Source organism: Cynocephalus volans, chromosome 3, assembly GCF_027409185.1.
Source record: "Cynocephalus volans isolate mCynVol1 chromosome 3, mCynVol1.pri, whole genome shotgun sequence".
Taxonomy (NCBI): domain Eukaryota; kingdom Metazoa; phylum Chordata; class Mammalia; order Dermoptera; family Cynocephalidae; genus Cynocephalus; species Cynocephalus volans.
Genome location: NC_084462.1, coordinates 143,115,989 through 143,136,017, shown reverse-complemented (window position 1 = coordinate 143,136,017; position 20,029 = coordinate 143,115,989). Strand labels below are relative to the sequence as shown.

At 41.4% G+C, this 20,029-nt stretch overlaps 1 protein-coding gene across 4 annotated transcripts; it reads left to right on the top strand.

Annotated features, from left to right (window-relative positions):
- The first annotated feature begins 6,574 nt into the window (after positions 1-6,574).
- SIX4 (SIX homeobox 4) lies at positions 6,575-18,995 on the top strand. 4 transcript variants are annotated; one of them, XM_063090918.1, is made up of 4 exons: positions 6,575-6,637; positions 6,845-7,665; positions 10,346-11,034; positions 14,569-18,995. In XM_063090918.1, exons 1-4 carry the CDS (start codon positions 6,635-6,637, stop codon positions 15,363-15,365), a joined length of 2,310 nt encoding a protein of 769 aa, XP_062946988.1. In that variant the 5' UTR covers positions 6,575-6,634; the 3' UTR covers positions 15,366-18,995. The 4 variants fall into 4 exon arrangements, with proteins under 4 accessions (XP_062946988.1, XP_062946989.1, XP_062946987.1 ...); XM_063090919.1 differs by lacking the exon at positions 6,575-6,637 and having other exon boundaries at positions 6,752-7,665; positions 10,346-10,578; positions 10,822-11,034; XM_063090917.1 differs by lacking the exon at positions 6,575-6,637 and having other exon boundaries at positions 6,752-7,665.
- Positions 18,996-20,029: the final 1,034 nt, after the last annotated feature.

Below are 20,029 nucleotides of genomic sequence, written 5' to 3'. Positions count from 1 at the left end.
ACAAATGAATACCAACTGCACACACTGAATTTTAAATCTTCATAGCACTTTCGTTCTTTTCAATAAAAACATAACAAGGAACATTCCAACTCCCACTTTTTAAAACAGTGAACCCAGTAGGCAACACATAGCCGGGAAATACAGTTGGAATTTCCATGGGTTATAAAAAGGGAACGTGACAAACAGCCAGATATCACATCCAAGAATCAGCAGACCAAAGCAGGCTATGGCTTTATATTGGTATATAGACATCAGGGATTCACCTAATAAATAAACCATATCATCTCCTTGACCTTAATGTTGTTCATTAACAGGAATTAACTAAATATAAATTTACTAAAACAGGCAATACTAAATACTGTGCTGACCTGGAGGCTCATTATGCTGCTATAATCTTATTGAAAGAGACCACATCCAAACCAGTTACATGATTCACAGTGAAGCTCACGAAGAATAAAGACAATTTAGGGTATTTGTATCTTAACAGAACAAGAAGCTTCTGGTGAAAGGAGATGGTCCATGTACAAATAAAATGTTTAGCCAATACTACATTGAGAAGTCACCCATTCAGTTGACATTATTGTTTATTACCACCAGGACAGTTTTAATCATGTCTTTTAAGAGGAGACCCCCACGTTGTGAAATGAACTGCTTTTCCTTTTTCCCAAATCTTAAGATGCAGGTAAAGAAAGCACTGAAGATTGTGGGAGAAAACATTACTACAAGTTTTACCATTTTCCCATGTGGGAAACTACTAACAGGGCAGCATGGTACCAACAACTGACTTGGAACTCTATCAGGTAAGTTTTACCCATAGAGCTAAAGGTAGTAGAAAATAGTGCTCAAAGATCTGGTTTCTGGCACCAAGAGGGCTGTATTTAAGTGCTAACTTCATCACTTACTAATTATGTGATCTTGAGCCTCAGTTTCCCCAACTATAAAGTAAGGGTAATACTTGTAAAAATCACATGAGATATTTCATTTAAGGTGGTTAATACAGCACCTAGAAGAGTAACATCTCAATAATTCTTGGTCATTATTAACAGTAGTATGAATATTATAAGCAAAAGTATTATCTAAAAGAGGCAATGTAATGTAATAGGAAGTCCTGACCTTTTAAATGAGACAGACCTGTGTTTGAGCCAAATTTCTTTTATTTTTAAACCAGGATTAAAACATTTTTATTGAATCATAATTGATTATACATATTTTGGGGGTTCAATGTTGACATATGTTGATCAAATCAATATGATTAGCATATATATTATTACAAATCATACTTATACTTTATGCCCCTTATCCAATCTCTCCCTATCTCCCTGTCCCTCCCCCATCTCACCTCTGATAACCCTAGATTTCTTCTCTCCTGAAAGAGTAACAGTTACTCTGTCGATTTGTTGCCTAGATGATCTGTCCAATGCTGAGAGGTGTGTTCAGGTCCCCCACTATTATCATACAGCAGATGCTTCTTCTATCACTCTAGAATGGGCTTTGTGGAGAGAGACATCCTCTTCTTTTCTTTGGTCTCTGCTGGTGACTCTCTTTGTATCAATGCACTTGAGTTGCTGGCAGGCCATCTGCATGGTGGTTGTGGTGTCTAGCTGCTTTTGCAGCAGCTGTGGCTATTGTGGTGGCTGTGGTGGGTCACCCACATGCAAGTGGTGTTTTGGGAGTGCTCCTTGCCTGGTCTCCCTTACCTCAGTTTCCTTTCTCCATATAATACATTTCACAGGGTTGCTATAATGATTAAATTACATGACATGAACATATATAAAGGCCCCACTACAATGCCTCATACATAATAGAAACTCTGAAATGTCCATCATTATCATTGATGGGAGGGGCTCAATAACATAGAACGGCCAGAGAGCTTTGAGGAGGTAAGCACTGACAGCACCAGACTTCTAATTCAAATGGAAGCTCAGCCTATGTAGAAAACCATCAAACTATCAAGTTTCTGACATTTCTGAAGACAGCTGCATCCCAGCAATGGTCCAATTCAGTCCATTATTTATCTTCTCAAATATGCTCATCCTCTAGCCTTCCTACCTCAGTTAAGTAGATTCTAACTCCCTGGGGTAGTGTTTCTCAAATATAGACCTTCTTTTCTAGCCCCAAGACTATGGGCCCAGATTGGGCTTTCCCACCTAAAGGGGACATTTACTGTTTTGGCTCTTTACTAGGTATAGCATCTCTCCCACTCCTTATGGAAAATAGCCTCTCCCCCACACACCTATATGACTCTACTGAGCCTGCCAATCACAATACTGGCCCTCTGGCCCAGGGGTTGACATAAAATCCTTATTGGACCAATCAGAGAATTTTTCAAATTGGCAGTAAGGGAAAAGCAGCACAACTTTGATGAAGCTGGAAAATGTGGGCTGGGAGCTACTGGGAACCATTTTTCAACCTTCTGGGGGAAAGCTCCTTTGAAAACTAACTTGATGAGAAAGGCAGAGGCAAGTGAAATGGGACAGCAGGTCTTTAAGTCCAACCAGCTGCACTCCTGCTCTTTTCATATTGTTCGGTTATCATGATCCAATAAATTAATCTTTTTGCCTAGGTCAGTTCAAGTGCGGTTTCTGGCTATTGGGGAAATTCATATCACCCAAAAAAAGGTCAGAATGCTGCTATGCCCGGGAGATGACTAGAACCTGGCACTCACTTAGTCTCTGGCAGGATGTCTTCCCTCCACTGCCACCCACATGACACAGTAGGTGACTCTCCTTCTCTCCTACTGCTCATCAGCATCCTACACAGGCAGGTAATTTGGTCACTGAGAACTCCCAAGCATTACATCAAAGGTTCCCTCCACCAGTCTTTATTCTCATAGTACAAGTTCAAAAAACCCCAGAAAAGTATTCTGATTTTTTTGGTTTGGGGCAAGTACCCATGCTGGACCAATTGATGGTGGCCATGATAGGACACACAGACGTAGCTACTGTACACACCACCACAAACTGAGCATTTCATTCAAAGTCCTTCATAATTTGTCTCCAACTTACTTTTTAAGGTAATCTCCCACCACATATTTATATAAAACCCACACTCCAGACACACTGAATTACTCAATATTTCAGAAATATATCACACACCTTCATGGCTCCATGCTTTTCTCATTCTGTTCCTTCTGACTCTAGTAAACTTCTAACATTGTCCTCTCAAAATTCTTGTCCTGGGGGCTGGCCAGTTACTCAATTGGTTAGAGAATGGTACTGATAATACCAAGGTCAAGAGTTGGGATCCCCTAAACCTGCCAGCTGCCAAAAAATAAAAATCAAAAAAATTCTTATCCTGAAAGACCCAGCTAAAAATTCACTCCCCATTGCCCTCCTCCTCTCTAAACTAGACTCTATCCTCACCACTCCCATATCCTGTATTGCATTTACTTGTGAATAGGTCTTATCTCCCCCACTAGATTTTAAGCTCCTCTGGGTCAGAGACTCAAATATAATCATCTTTCTATCCTTCGGTACCTAATGCAATGCCTTTTACTTAGGCAGGACTCAATAACTGTTTGGCAAATGAATGATCTTCAGAAATGTTCACTTTTTAGCATAAGCCTTCACTAAATATCAATAGATAGGAGATGACTTTAGAATCTAGCTTCCATAACATTACCAGTACATAAGTTTCTTAAGAACCTACCAACATACAGTTGTACGGCCATCTCCCCATCTTCCAGACAGCCAAAGTCATCTTTGAAAAGGAAATAGCAGTTATTTAGCACAGTTTAGCACAGCTGCTTAAAGCATGGTGTTATAACACCAAGGTCAAGGTTTCGGATCCCTGTACAGCCACCAAAAAAAAAAAAAAGAAAGAAAGAAAGATAGAAAAAGAAAATCTCCATTCTTGGTGACAAAACCACCAAATACATTCAAGCCTACTGTAAAATTTTGTGCTGAGCTGGATTTTCTTTAATACATTAAAATGGCAAAATATTTCCACACACTCTCGTCACTATCTTCAAGCTGGAAGGAAAAGGTACATAAACAAGCAGCTTGGTTTTCTGATGCTCTTCACTCTTACACGACCCCAGCCTCAAGTCTGTTTTACCAAATCATAACACAGCTTTAGACTGCATATCAGCACAACAGAGTCAATATTCACAGCATGGCAGACATAGGAAGCAGAAGCAAGTATTCATCCATTTTACAAACCATTTGGCAAAACTAGTCTGCAGTAAACTCCACACATCCTAGAGTCTGATGTTCATTCCAATGTAGCTGACTATGTTTGAGTCCACTTTGAATTGCTGGCAGAATAAGCTCTGAGGCTCAACCTGATGAAGGAACCTGGGCCTGGTGTTGGATTTCACTTCTGGTCCTACAGGAATCTCCTCCTGGAGCTAGGGTTTACCAATTACCAAGCTATAGATGACATAAAAGACCACTGCTGCTTCTGTATAATCTGTCAAACTTGGTGCTCTAGAGGCAAATATATACGGTCAAAACATGGCTTTCCAAATCAATGCATTATATTTGATTGATAATAATTCAGAAGCAGACTCCAATGACCTGATCTTGGATAGCCCCATAATAAAGCCAAAGGAATTTTCATTAGGTACATATAACTGGAAAGTCTCATACTTTGCACTATCAGGAGGAAGATGACAAACATTTACTGAAGATTAATTATGCACCAGCTGCTTTTTGGCACATCTTATCGCATGTCATCCTCACAACAACCCTGTCCACTTTCTGTAGTCAAGTAGCTGATAAATGGCCGACCCAGGAATAAACCTATCTCTTGCTAGCTGATCCTCAACATCCTTGCCATGAAACTATACTACCTTCTGTCTACTTTGCTCTGATAAATATGCTTTAAAAATTCAAAAACCTAAATGCAATGTGGTATTCTGGATTGGATCATGGAACAGAAAACAGACGTTAGTGGAAAAACAAGTGAAATCCAAATAAAGTCTAGAGTTCAGTTAACAGTAATGTGCCAATGTTAATTCATTTGGACAAATGTACCATTACAATGTAGGATGCTAACATTAGGGGCAACTAGGTGAAAGGTAAGTGGAAACTCTTTATAGTATTTTTGTGACTTTTCTGTAAATCAAAACTATTCCATAATAAAAAGTATATTTTTAAAAATTCAAGGAGATTTTGAATCTCAGATATTATCCTGAAGCTTGATACCTAACTGGATGTTTCCAATGTAGTAGGAGCACATGGTCTTTTCTATGATTTTGAATTTTAAATTTGCCAGAGATGTCACTGCTGGCTTCATCACATTAGGGTAGTACAAAAACAAATGACATCCTATGTCAAATGACATCTTGGTTGAGCAGCAATAAAATACAGCCTGTCTGGGAAAAAAACAAAAACAAAAAAAAACCTCACCAAGTTGATCGTGACAACAGGTGATCTAAACAGCTGCTTTATAATATGTTGAAGTAGGCAGTTATGGGCAGTTGGGAAGCAGAAACAATACAAAACCACCCTGAAGTAAAGGTTAGGATGACGACACTAAAATGTTGAATTGTGAGAAAGAGCAGTAGGAGGCAGACCCAACTGACCCACAGGAAGCAGAGATAGCTTCATCCCTTTCTGAATTAAGATCTCATGCAAACCATGAAGGAAACAGAAATAACTGCAAACAGCAACAGACTCCACCCCTCTCCCTCCTTCCATTCCCTCACTTCAGCCTCAAACCAGAGGGCAATCTCCCATGTGTCTGTGCTATGGAAAGGACTGCTGATCCTGCACTTGTCTCTTTGAAGACACCATAGAGATGGTGTTTCTACCAGGAATATCATCTTCAAAGAACTATCATACACTTACACTAAAAATGTTCATATAGAGTCTTAAATCTCCACACCATTATTATAATTTAAAGCTTAGATCTCTTCTATACTACTCATCCAGGATATGGTATAATATTCTATATACTTAGTTATATCATGTTCAATTCAGTTGGGTTACCAGCCCTCCAGGTGACTTAAGGTTTACATTTTTTGAAGGCTTCTTGTTTTGTCTTCTCATTAGACTATTTACACCGCTTATTTTAAGGTTTTCAAGCATTTTTCCCCTTTGGAATTTTAAATTACTATAAATGCTTGCCGCTTAGAACATTCCTCAGTGCAACTCTATTCTTGACTCTTTGAACGGCAAAATCCTTGATAAAGACATCCGAAAAGGGGGGTGGGGGTAGAGAAATACTGGGAAGCTTCAGAATTGTCCTGTGAAGTCTTCTCATCTAGATGCTGAGGGTGGTCTCTTTGTTAAGACTTTAGTCGTCCAGACCTTAAGGCCACACAGTTAATATTCCCTCTGGAATTGCAGGGCCTCTCTTTGAAAGAGTTGTCCAGTTTTCAGGCCACATTAGGTAATTTCCCGCCCAGGAACATGGCCTGAAAAGAATGTCGGTGTTTTCCTTCAGGTATAGGTGCCTGGGGGTCAGGGGGAGAAGGAAAGGCAAGGGGTGGAGTGGGGAGGCGGGTGATCGACAGGGATAGAATCGGTGTCTCCTCCTCCCTCTGAATGCGAAATAGCCAATGAGGTGGCGCGGCCGGGCCGGCCGGGCCGCCTGTGCCATATAGTATGCAGCAACCGGAGGAGTCACGTTGGGGGAACGGCAGAAAGCAGCTATCCGTTTACACTACTTTGCTCTAGCAGCTATCTTAATGGTGACTGCGTGGCCGGGGGGAAACCTGATCGGCCAGATCCAGCCGAAACCGGGAGGAGGGAGTGGGCTTTCCGGAGGGGGGGAGGGGGGAGGGAGACGAAGAAGGAGGAGTAAGAGAGGGGGAAAGAAAGAGGAAAAGAGTGCGAGGGAGTGAGGGAGGGAAGAAAATAAACAACAAAAAATGTCCTCTTCCTCCCCCACCGGGCAGATTGCAAGTGCGGCGGACATCAAGCAGGAGAATGGGATGGAAAGCGCCTCCGAAGGGCAGGAGGCGCACCAAGAAGTGGCGGGGGGCGCGGCGGCGGGGCTCAGCCCCCCGGCTCCAGCCCCTTTTCCCCTGGAGCCGGGGGACGCCGCGGCCGCCGCCAGGGTGAGCGGAGAGGAAGGGGCAGTGGCGGCGGCGGATCAGGTACAACTCCACTCGGAACTTCTGGGCAGGCACCACCACGCCGCCGCCGCCGCCGCCACCGCGCAGACCCCGCTGGCCTTTTCGCCCGACCATGTCGCCTGCGTGTGCGAGGCGCTGCAGCAGGGGGGCAACCTGGACCGCCTGGCCCGGTTCCTGTGGTCCCTGCCCCAGAGCGACCTGCTACGTGGCAACGAGAGCCTGCTGAAGGCTCGGGCGCTCGTGGCCTTCCACCAGGGCATCTACCCCGAGCTCTACAGCATCCTCGAGAGCCACAGCTTCGAGTCGGCCAACCACCCGCTGCTGCAGCAGCTCTGGTACAAGGCGCGCTACACCGAGGCCGAGCGAGCCCGCGGCCGGCCGCTGGGCGCCGTGGACAAGTACCGGCTGCGCAGGAAATTCCCCTTGCCCCGCACCATCTGGGACGGCGAGGAGACGGTGTATTGTTTCAAGGAGAAGTCGCGCAACGCGCTCAAGGAGCTCTACAAGCAGAATCGCTACCCTTCGCCCGCCGAGAAGCGGCACCTGGCCAAGATCACCGGCCTGTCCCTCACCCAGGTCAGCAACTGGTTCAAGAACCGCCGGCAGCGCGACCGGAACCCCTCGGAGAACCAGTCCAAAAGGTGAGGGCCAACTTTCCTCCTCCTCCCCCTTCCTCTCCCCCACCCCCTCCCAGCTTTCTGTTCCTCCAAGTGCTCGCAAACATGGCGCTTACCTTCCCCACCAGCCTGGACCGGCTGCCCACCTCTCCCCGCCCCCCACCTCGCTCCCCGACCGGGGAGGGAGGGCGGCGGTGGCGAGGGGCGGGGGAGCCTCCCTCCTCACCCTCCCCCTATTCCCCCCAGAAGTTTCTCGTCGCCCGCCTAGGTCTCAGTCCCCGCCCCCACCTCGGCTGGTCACTGCTGCCTGGCTTCCCACCCCCATCCCAGTGGCTTTGAAGTTGCCACTCTCTCCCCGTTTCTGGCGGGGCGAAGGAAGCGTGTGGGGACGCCGGCAAGGCAGCGCTCCTCGCCGCCCGAGGCCCGCAGAGGCTGCGGGCACCAGCCGGGGTCTGCACCTCCGCGTGGTCACACCGGGCCCGGCGCGCGCACACGCTCCCCGATCCCTGGGGTTCGGCGGCCCCCCAGGCCTGCGCTGGAGGTCGCGCTGGCTGATCTGGAGGGAGGAGAGTATTGGTGGGTCTGGCGGCACAGAAGGGGTCTGGGGACCTCGAGGTTTTATGTGACAGAGTTAATCATTCACCCTGCCCGCTGTGGTTCCCTCCGCGGACGCGGCAACGTGGGGTACTGGTGCGGCCCGGCTCTGTAGTGTTTTGAAACCTGATTCTGAGCTCCTTCGGATCGGGTTTCAGCGCCGCCGGGGTAACAGGGCAGGACTGCTGCTTCCTCGGCCCTCGGACACTGCGTGGCTCCCTCCTGGTACGGTAATTCAGGGCGGGGACGCGCTGGCATAAGGCCGACAGCAGGAAAGGAGTGGGGGCGCTATCAACTCTGCATCCCTCTGATCCCCCCACCCTTTGGGGTTTGAACTTTTTGACTAGCAGGTTTTTCCCCCTCTGGTAGAAAAGGTCGGGTTTTCCACTTCTTTTGTGAGTCCTTCAGAGCCCGACGCTTGGGGTGTGTGCCTGTGTATATTGATAGATGAGGTGAAGAGATGGTGTGTCCAGCCTCACCGGGATAGGTGAGAGAATCAGAAAGCAGCTCGAAGGTTCAGCTCAGGGAAGGAATCTGGGAGCCGGGGGACCAGCCCGCCGGGGCCAGGTGACGGTGATCACCGGGCGCATTCCAGAGCCCGCTGCGGCCCGCCCCCTGCCGTGCCCGCCCTGCGCCCCTGGCGGGGCCCGACGGCTCCGGCGTTTCTCGCTCAAGGCAGGGAGAGAGGCACTGTGCAGGAGCCGGGCCTCGCCGTAACCAAAACACACCTTCCGCAGACATGCGGAGAGACCCAGAGAAGGCGCGTGGGTTACACCACTCCACCTGCCCCAGCGCCGGCAGGAGACCGCCGATCGCCGCGCTCCGAACACCGACGGACTCTGCTGGGAGGGGACACAGGCCAGCTGCCCTGCAGCTGCCACTCCCGGGTCGGGCGCGTTCCCCGGGTCTCCCCCACCACACTACCACCCTCCCCCATTAACTCCACACCCCCTCCCCCGGCCCAGTTGCCTGGTTGAGGCCCCTCTCCGGATCTACCTCCCACCCGCACCCCCGGTGAGTCACCCTCGCAGACGGCGACGGCGGCTCAACCCCAGCTCGTAAATCAAAGCGCTTTCTGCGCTCCTGGCCCCGCAGCCCAAAGCCTGGGTAATCCCCTCCCCTCGGCATGAAAGCGAACCGACCGCAGGGCACTGCAGGGATGTAGGATCCTCTGCTGGGCCAAGTCCTTCCGCGCTTCCAAACTGCCTCTGCGCTACTCTCCTTTACTCCCCCGCCCAGCCTCAGACCAAATGTGAAATCTTCCCAACTACTCCCCCCAACCCGGGTTTGGTATTTCCCCCAAGTCAGGGAGCTGAGAAATAGTACGACCTGGAACCGAGGGACTGAGAACGCTGGGGCAGGGCTTCTGAGTGACCCATACCCTTTCCCTTCCACCTCACCAGGGCCCTGGACCGTGTGTGTTAAATAGGCCCTTATGGCTTTCTTTGGATTCAAAAGCGACTGCACATAACTGTTCTTGGCTTGAAAGTGCCTTTCCTACAACAAGGACAGCCAGTTTGTTGAATGAGAGAGTTGTCAGTCTGGTGGAGTAGAAGTTTGGGAGCAGGTGAGAAAATGATCTCTTGTTAACTAAATGGCGACTAAAGCTGAACACTTCCCACCTCCTGCTCCTTTGGCAGTTTCATTTACATTCAAAATAACAGTAATCTGAATTGGTTTGAGGGGAGGGGAAGGAGTTCCTAAATAGGAAAGACTGACTACCTCATTTTAATGAGTTTTTTCTGTGGTATAAGTAGCAGCATATTTAACAGTAACGAATAGTAAGTACTGCTATGCTATTAAAGCAAATATACTATTCTCCTATAAGTGCTGTTAGCTGAATTTACATCTGACAGATCTCTGGACTTTCCCTGAACTTACTGTCATTAAAAATGATTTGGATCTAAAAGTTCATCTTCCCAGATTCTCTGGCTGGTCAGAATCTGCTGAAAGGCCTCGTAGTTTAAACAAGACTGGCAGACATACTGCTGTGCTTTCCTTAAATTCTGCCTTTAATGGTTTTCGAAGCTGGTTTTCTGAACAAATGGCACTATGTGTAAAATGTCATCACCCTGACCTTCTGAATGTCTTGATTTCCCCCTCTATATAGTGAATCAGATGGCAATCCCAGCACTGAAGATGAATCCAGCAAGGGACATGAGGATTTGTCTCCTCACCCACTCTCAGGTTCATCAGATGTTGTCACCAACCTCAGCCTTTCCAGTCACATGGAGCCAGTATATATGCAACAAATTGGAAATGCTAAAATATCATTAAGCTCATCTGGAGTTTTGTTGAATGGAAGCTTGGTACCTGCAAGTACTTCACCTGTCTTCCTTAATGGTAATTCTTTTATTCAGGGACCCAATGGAGTTATCCTTAATGGATTAAATGTGGGAAATACACAGACAGTGTCATTGAGCCCACCAAAAATGTCATCAAACATTGTGAGCAATGGTATATCCATGACTGACATACTGGGATCTACCTCCCAGGATGTGAAGGAATTCAAAGTCCTCCAGAGTTCTGCAGTTAACTCAGCAGCCACCACCTCCTATAGCCCCAGTGTCTCTGTGTCATTCCCAGGACTGATACCCAGCACTGAGGTGAAAAGAGAAGGCATTCAAACAATGGCTTCCCAGGATGGAGGCTCTGTAGTGACTTTTACTACACCAGTGCAAATTAACCAGTATGGCATTGTCCAGATCCCCAATTCTGGAGGAAACGGCCAGTTCCTTAATGGGAGCATTGGATTCTCTTCACTTCAGCTGCCTCCTGTTTCAGTGGCAGCTTCGCAAGGTAAAAGTCTCATTTGGTACCATAATGCATCAGTGAATGTGTTGGTTACCTGCTATAAATGACGCATTTTGTGACAACTATAGATTGATATTACTGTTGAGATACTTTATTGCCAAAGCTTTAGTATAGCCTTGATATGATTCTCCTTCATAATACCCATGTAATATCCAGCTTGCTTGATTTCCTTGGATCACCGGGGTGGGCTTTTATTTTCCCAACACTGAATGGAAGAATACACTTCATAGCAAGTCTTGCCAGTTCTACAATTATAGAAATATAAGTCAATCAGTGATTACAAACTAATCCACTGCTTGATATTTTAAGATTAAAAATTAATAAAATTGCTAAGAACACAGAATTAGTCAAGCAGTTGATAAGAATGTGTACACTGTACCTAAGCATTACTTAATTGACCAAAAAATGTTTTAGCAGAACAAGCTGCATCCATTGTGTTTGAATTATGTTCCTCCTGTAATTAAGAATAACAGGCCTAAGAGAAAACCAGAGGAATACGTAATTGGGTTTCTATTGCTCTGCATGTATGCTTACCCCCTAAATGCGTGGGTTTATTTATGAAGACAATAGTAAGCCTTATTTTGTTTGTGGCTTTATAAACAGCAATCTACTAGAGAAAGCACTGATCTGAAATTGGGGAAACTTGAGGTTGACGTGCCATTTCTTCAGTGACTCTAAGCAAGTCTGGATCACTCTGTGTCATTTTCTCTATATAGAAATAGTAATGATTAGAATTTGGCAGTGGAGGCTGCATAACTCCTTGAATTCAGGAGTGGGAGATACTAATGCATGTTTGTCTTCCTGTAAGCAAATCTGAAAGTCCACATTTTTACAAAAGCAGTATAAGTAATTGTTGGCCTTAAAGGTCAGCTTCTTCCTGTAAGATGGTTTTACCAAAACAAAACAAGAATCAATTTGTGTACAACTCTGTTGCCACGATGATCTGCTTTAGTGTATTGGAGGCATTAGTGGAAAAATTGTTTAAATTTCATTCCGTACATTTGTTTCTCTTTAGGTAAAATGGTAGTAAAGCACAATGGTCCTGCAGTGTACTATTTATTTCTTCATTGTTCCAGGTTATGGAAAGAGTTAAGCTAAGTCACTGTACAACATAGGGCAAAAATATGAAAACCACAGGGAAAGCCAAAGTGCTTAGTTTTACAATAATTTAATGTGGATCTAACCCCTTTTCTCTCTTTAGGAAAATTTCCAAGTAGCAGATAACATTTTAAAGATAAATTTGAGCAGAAAATATGAATGTGTATGTTGTGGGAGAAGAAAAGCAGAAATACTTTTCAGGTGTAATCTGGAAAAGTGCTACCATAGAAAATTATTATGAACTAATAGCTAATTTTTTAATGGAACATTTAATAGGAATAAGAATAGCTTTTCAGTTAAAATAGCTAAGATCAAATGACAGGGCTGTCAATCCTTAGACTGTCTGGGTGAATTGAAGGCATAAGTTTAACCAAATGGGTCCAGTAAGCAACCTTCCTTTATAGTGGTTGTGTATTGCAGTCCTCAATAAAGCATTTCGGAGATTTGGCCTTCCTCAAAAACAGATACTGAGCCTTTCTTTTAAATGTCTAGACAAGGCAGACTTATCTTTCTATTGTTGGGATTTATATGAAAAAGTAGAAATACCTACCAGTTTATAATCTGAGAAAATAAGGTTTTTTTTCTTACCATCATTATAAAGTTATACTTTTATACCTATGTGATTTTTCAATTGGATTTTTTTTTACTAATTTTAAAATTATTCTTCAATTTCTAATTCAATTGCAGTTATACTTAAAAATCAAATTTTAGATGACATCTGCTTTTCCCCCTCATTTATATATGTTAAAATTTATACACATGCATAATTTTTATTTATATTCAATAACAATTGGAAAAAATGTCACATGTATTATTTATGGCTCTATCAAAAAATAACTAATCATTTTGTTCACATATACACTGGCAAATAGTTTCACAAACACACACAACAAAATAAACATCTATTTCAGGCCACGAGAATGTTAAAACATGTTTAAGTTGAAGTCAAACATCTTCAAATGAAAGCAGTTTTTCTTCATTTATATGGCCCAAAACAAACATTTATGTTAGGAAATAGCCCAAATATTTCTAGAAATGTTTTTCTTAACACCAGTATTTCTATGATGAATATTTTCTGGTGGTGAATTTTTTTTAAAAGTTCATATACGGTGCTTTCTTTCTTTCTTTCTTTCTTTCTTTCTTTCTTTCTTTCTTTCTTTCTTTCTTTCTTTCTTTATAATTTAAAGACATTTCTTTGCATTTAAGTGCCTAAAAATGTTTAGAAAACATAAACAGCCCTCTGGCACTGATTTTTCATTATAGGTGGTAATATTATCACAGTTATTATAATATCTCAAGAAGGGAAATGTTTTAGGTGAATTACCTTTAATATTGGGCTGCTTTCTCAAAATAGTAAAGAGTTTACTGAACATCCAATTCAAGATCAGGGCAAACAGCCCATCTGAATTCTGCCCCAAGACTCCCACCAAATCCACCTTTCCTTCAGAGGCAAGAGTTGAGGGCATGTATCATCTTATTGCTGTCATTTCACTGTGCCTATATAACGACTCAGAAAGAAGAGGGTTTTATTTGACAATGATGGGGGTCTAATTCATGCACTTTGTTTGAGTTATCTGATTTGAACATCTCAGCTTTCCACTTCCATTTCTTTTTCTACTTCTGGTCTCTACAGACCATTATTGTGAGAGCCTGAAAAGATACAAACCTTTTAGAGAAGCATTAGCTCTGGTCCTTTATGTGAATCTGTATTTTAAAAGGCACATTTCAACGTTATCATTAATTGTTCCTATCACCACGCACTAAAAATTCAGAACTGGCACAACAAAAGGAAAAAAACTTTTTGAATGTTTTGTTGACTTGCCATTACTTTATGGCTAGTTTGGTGAAAGTTTGCAACTTGTCTGTACAGGTTTATATGGTTAACTTTTAAGGCCCAGGCTAACTCATTTTATGTGGTAAAATTTTCTACATTTCCATTTATATTTTATGTCAGTTACTGAGTAGTCCTGAACAAAGGCATTTTAGTTTGCATCTGTGTTTTCTAGTTCTAACTGGCAGAGCTAGCAATAACTATCTGCTAATTAAGAGAAAGCAAGTCAGTAAAAATGAACCAGAAACTTGACTAAAATCAGAACTTGGAAAAGATCTCTTTTTTTCACCCTTGGTTTCTAAACCAGTAGTTCTCACTCCCACTTCATCATCAGAATTACTTGTGGAGTTAAAAAAATATATGGCTATTCACGGACTTACTGAGTCAGACTTTCAAGGAGTGGAGCCAGGGAATCTGTAGCTTTAAGTGTACAAGGTAATTCTGAACCAGAATTGAGCTAAATCATTGTATAGAAGTGTTGCTTCTTCATTGATAATATTATCAATTGAGAGAAAATCGTGTGTGTAAAGTAACTTTTCTTCTTTCCCTATCACCTCCCTCGATGATAATCAGTACTTTATTTTTTCTAGGTAATATTTCAGTAAATTCAAGCACTTCAGATGGGAGCACATTTACAAGTGAGTCCACTACAGTCCATCAAGGAAAGGTTTTCTTGAGCTCTCTTACTCCTAGTGCAGTGGTATACACTGTTCCTAATTCAGGCCAGACTATAGGATCTGTGAAACAGGAAGGCTTGGAGAGGAGCCTGGTATTTTCTCAGTTGATGCCTGTCAATCAGAATGCACAAGTAAATGCAAACCTGTCTTCTGAAAATATCACAGGGAGTGGCCTCCATCCACTGGCCTCCTCGTTAGTTAATGTATCCCCAACTCACAATTTTTCCCTCACTCCTCCTACATTACTAAATGCCAGCGAGCTAAACCCTGACATTGCTGATAGCCAGCCAATGTCTACACGTGTGGCAAGCAAATCTACTGTGACATCTGTCAGCAACACTAACTACGCAAGTCTTCAGAATTGTTCTCTTATTACTGGTCAAGACCTATTGTCAGTCCCTATGACTCAGGCTGCCCTTGGGGAAATAGTTTCTACAGCTGAAGACCAGGTGGGTCACCCCTCCCCAACAATACACCAGGATTTTGTTAGAGAACATCGTTTGGTTCTGCAATCAGTAGCTAACATAAAAGAGAATTTCATACCAAATTCTGAGAACAAAGCAACAAGCAGCTTAATGATGCTAGATTCCAAATCCAAATATGTCCTAGATGGCATGGTTGAGACTGTCTGTGAAGATCTGGAAACAGACAAAAAAGAGCTCGCCAAGCTCCAAACTGTCCAGTTGGATGAAGATATGCAAGACTTATAAACCTTATCTCCTCCCCCACCTTTTTTTTGGCATCAGGGGCAAATCTTTTCATGAAGCCCCAGGGACATAAAGCATTTTCCCATTTAAGGAAAACACTCTACTTTTGCAAGTAAATGCATTCTAGAGACTTTGGATTGATCTGCATGAAGATCACAGTTATTATACAGGAGTAGAACTGCATTACTGCAGCCTTTTTGTTCACATATAATGTTCTCTTTTAAATAGTTGGAAACAAAGGAACAAGATGAAATGTATCAAGTCAAAGTGTATCATTTAGGTGACTTAATATAATTATTAGTCAAAATGGAACTTGAGAAATAGTTTTTTAAATTAAAAATGCATACACCTACCATAGAAAATTAAATATAGCTGCAGACCATTAGAAACAATGCAATTTTTTTTTTGTTTACTTTTACTCCATGGGCATTGATAAGTTTAAGAAACATAAATGGTACTCCAAACTATTCTAAGGGTATATTTTCAAGGCTTGTAGCTTATACATATACATGTATATATCCGTATACATGTATACACACACACACACATTTCTCTTAAGCATTTTTGAGAAAGTCTTGGTTTAAGTCTCTACGCATTTGTAAATGTGATTGCTGATAGTTCAGTCAGTGTAGCTGAGAAAGTTTGAAACTCCACTAAAAACTCTGAAATGAACTTCAGTATGAATGTAAATATATCAGTTCTATAAGCAGGATTTGAGTAATTACAGTGAATTTTATTTATACTGTATATGTTTCTCTTATACTTCAGGCGCTATGAACTGGAAAAAAATGTTTTCTTACTGTTTAATTTATTTTTATTGTTTGAACAGGAAGTGAGCATAATTGTTTCCAACAAAGTTTTACTTTTTGTAGGATTTTAAAAGTAATGATTTTTATCAGGAGTCTATTAAAGTCAATATTAATAACACTGAAACAGGAAATCTAACTCCCCATATTGGAATTTTGGTACTTTTTTTCACATCCTTGTTCTTTATTTAGCAACTCTGATTCATTTAAGTATGTTTTCTATAGAATTCTATGTGCCTTTTTACCTTGTGGCCTTTTTATTAGTAGTAAGGTACAGAAGTGTCAACAGAAGCACTGATGGTTCTTTTCTACTATCTAACAGGGTTAATTTCACCACAAAATTGCTTTAAATCTGAAGAACTTAAGTTTCACTAAATATTATATATAATGCTTGTCATGAAAATGGATGAACAAGTAATTATTGTTGATGCTTTTCATTATAATGAAAATAACAGCAATTAAATTATAGATACCACATATCATCAATTCCGCAGGCTATGAAAACAACCATATTAAAGTAAAGAAAGTTCTGTCCTGTTGAAACTTAGTTCTGTTTTGAATCAGTTGTTACGCTATGACACATGACTGTTGTTTGCACTATATTATCATGTCTTCTTTAAAAGTAAATCTTTTGGGTTTCTGTAGGAGGTTTGTTTGATAATATTGTGAGCTGTGGTTGTAGTTTTTATCAGGACTCTGAACACAAGATGTAACAATGCAAATACATTTATATTACAAATAGTTACTGTCTGGTCTCTAAAAAACAAGAAAAGTGAAAAAAATCACCTCTTCAGAGATAACTTAAAAGTGTTGAACATATAAAGAGGTTACCACATCTTGCTTCCTTTAAGATCAGAAAAAGGGTCCACTCTAGATCCCTACATGCCCATCATCTCAACATATTGAATAAGGGCCGTAGAGAACTTAACTTTTGCTGTAATTGCAAATGGAACTTGCAGGCATAGATGAAGAGCCCTATGAAGAATTCCTCTCCCATCATTTTGATAAAGAACTTACATTCTGTTTTTTATGGAATTGGTGAATGTTCCTAAACTGCTGAAACTACATGTTTTTTGTTGTTTTTTATTCTTTTACAAAGTCAGGTGTTTTAGAGTTCTCTTTCACTCTACCATTACTACAGCTTGTTTTTTCTTTGGGAGTGTGCTGATCATGTTACCTAGATTAATTACATTTACATGTTTCTGTAGTGCAGTTTACGTGAAAATGATGTTTTCCACTTGATTGCTGCAGATATCAAGAGTTTGTTAATTATTTAAAAATACCCATCTAATAAGGGAAATGGGAAGGTTTAAAAAGTTATATATGTTTTATATATATATAACTGGAAGAGTTTTATATGTCTTCCAAAAATATAATAAGCCTCTCTTTTATTCAGCGTTCTTCCTTTCTTCTCCCTTATGAAAAAGAAAAGATAGCACAAAACTTGAGACTTACCCAGGAAATCCATTCATACTCCCAACATGATGTCATTCTAACCCTACAATTACTCCAGGTAGCTACACAATATACCAGGTAAGAATCAATGCACATTATAAAGAATTTATTATTTTCTATTCTTTCAGTAAAATAAGGGCGAGTTGGTATGTAGCCCATGTGTATGTGAATGGAATAAGATAAACCCCATGATCTCCTTGCACAGAATTGCAAATGGTTTTTTATGCAATACCAAGGGCCAGACTCAGAGCCCTTGGAGTTCATGTGGCAGAATTTCCCTCTTACATAAACCAATGCTTGACGATGCTGCAAATGACCCTCTAATGATCCCCAAAGAGGAATCATAATAGGGGTAAATAACTCCTTGCAGACCCCAACCCCTGCTGCTGGCTATTGGATTTTTGGTGTGAGCCTGTCTATGCACTCTATCAGCCAGAATTTGGCACTTAGCTCTTAGCTACATCTAGTAAAGGACAGCCTGTTTAAAGAGAAGGTGCATTTTTTCCTCAATCAATTAAGAGCACCTGTGTTGTACTGCTTTGTATCTCATGTATATTTATAGTCATGAAAAGACTCTTTGAATTGTACACGTTTCAGTGCCTTTCTTGTGTTATGAAAGGCAGGTAAATGCTATAGCCATAGATGAAAATCCGTAGTTAAATTGCACACCAACTTTAAATCTCCCTGTATATGCTCTTATATCTTGCATGTTAAAAGTTGGATTATTGGGCATGTATGGCAGACTGCCCTGCTACATGCTAGACAAGTGTGCATTAGTACATAGCCACAAGTTCTTCATTCTTTAAAATGCTTTGACAGATCTTCACATAATAAAGATAAAAATAATTCAGGAAAACTTTGGGGAAAAGAATCACATTTTACAAAAGATGTTTCAAAGTCTTCCTAAAACTTAGATGATAGAGCCTAACAGTTATTTTGTATCTAATTGATACATTTCATGTTAATTTAATATTACCACCATATGTTTTATTAATCAGAATTGTATAGCATGTGACTCTTGGCTTTCAGGGTTCTCAAAAAATTATTTTTTCTTTTGTTGCATGTACTGTATGTTTAGAGACAACCAGTTATATACTCAATATAGTTTTACTGTGCCTTACACAAAGAGAAACTATACAGAATGTATATCATGGGGTAGGGTAACAGAGTCTTTACTGCACTGTTAGGTGATAGCACACAGAGCATGTCCCAGAACATTTCTGTGCTTAATTACCCAACCAAAGAGATCTAAAGTATGTATGTTGTACTGTAATGGGGGTTTATGCCTGGACAGTTAAGTGTTTTATTTGTTTTCTGAAATGATGTGAACTTATTTTTCTAAACACTATGCTAAATAAACTTTATATTTATACATTGTGTTGAAAAAAGTTATTTGGGGAATGTGTTTTTTTAAATGTAAATAACCATCCAGTGTGTCTTATGTGTGGAGCTAAATAAATAAATAAATTTTTAAAATTGTGAATAACCCATCTTACTAGGCAAGAAACAGGAAATATTGATTGTATTTATCCCTGGAGAAGCTGAGAAGAGTAAGAAAAAAAGCCCACACAGACATTTCAAATACTGGCAAATACTTATCAAGCCAATTGGAATAATTTTGGAAAAACAATATCAGTTGGTCTTAGTACAGAATTATGCAATTCACTTAACTATACTACATACTGAGAGCTAAATTACTAAATTTCATCCTCCTTAAAGAGAAGAACTGTACCTTATTTTTGTGTTCCAAGAGCTGAATGTTGTGTCTGACACACAACAGGTACTCTGTAAGGTTTAATGGATTTAAATTGAAAGGTCCAAAGACCTTTCCATTCCCAACCTGACTGAAAGAGCTCAGCCTTACCCATCCCTTGGGCACTGCCATTACCCAGTCTGGTTACAACACAACTGGGTCTATCATGCTTTGACTGAAAGTTACCAGCAGAACTGCATTGTGGCTGTGTGTGTAGAAGACTGAACCTTGGTACGGTTTGATCCTAATTTTAAAATTATATGACATCTGATTTTCTATGCCTCCTACACTGAAATGGTGAGGAGGCTAATAAAGTACATTGGGAACCAACTGTACAATTCTATTATAAAACTAGTTAAAGCCATCAAATTAATTTCAGATATTATATCTAGACATTTTTATATTCTTGTCATTCAGTTCATTTATTTAGTAATCTATGTAGTTAAACCAGTTAAAATGGATAGTCTCAGTAAGAAACTAGGGTCAGGATTGTGGAGTGGTTACATTTTATAACATTTTAACTAAGCAAATATTTTAAAACATTTGACAAGTTCACTGCCCTACTTTAAAACATTCACGCTTTAGAAAAAAGCAAATTAAATAAAACCCCTCAATGAGAATTCAAAGCCTTTAGCTATAAGGTTCTATTCCAC

Bases quoted from the DNA above. Each gene is read 5' to 3' on its own strand.
- SIX4 (XM_063090917.1), top strand. From the start codon at position 6,818: ATGTCCTCTTCCTCCCCCACCGGGCAGATTGCAAGTGCGGCGGACATC. The intron at 7,666-10,345 runs GTGAGGGCCAAC...CCCTCTATATAG, and splicing joins TCGGAGAACCAGTCCAAAAG to TGAATCAGATGGCAATCCCA. The intron at 11,035-14,568 runs GTAAAAGTCTCA...TATTTTTTCTAG, and splicing joins TTCAGTGGCAGCTTCGCAAG to GTAATATTTCAGTAAATTCA.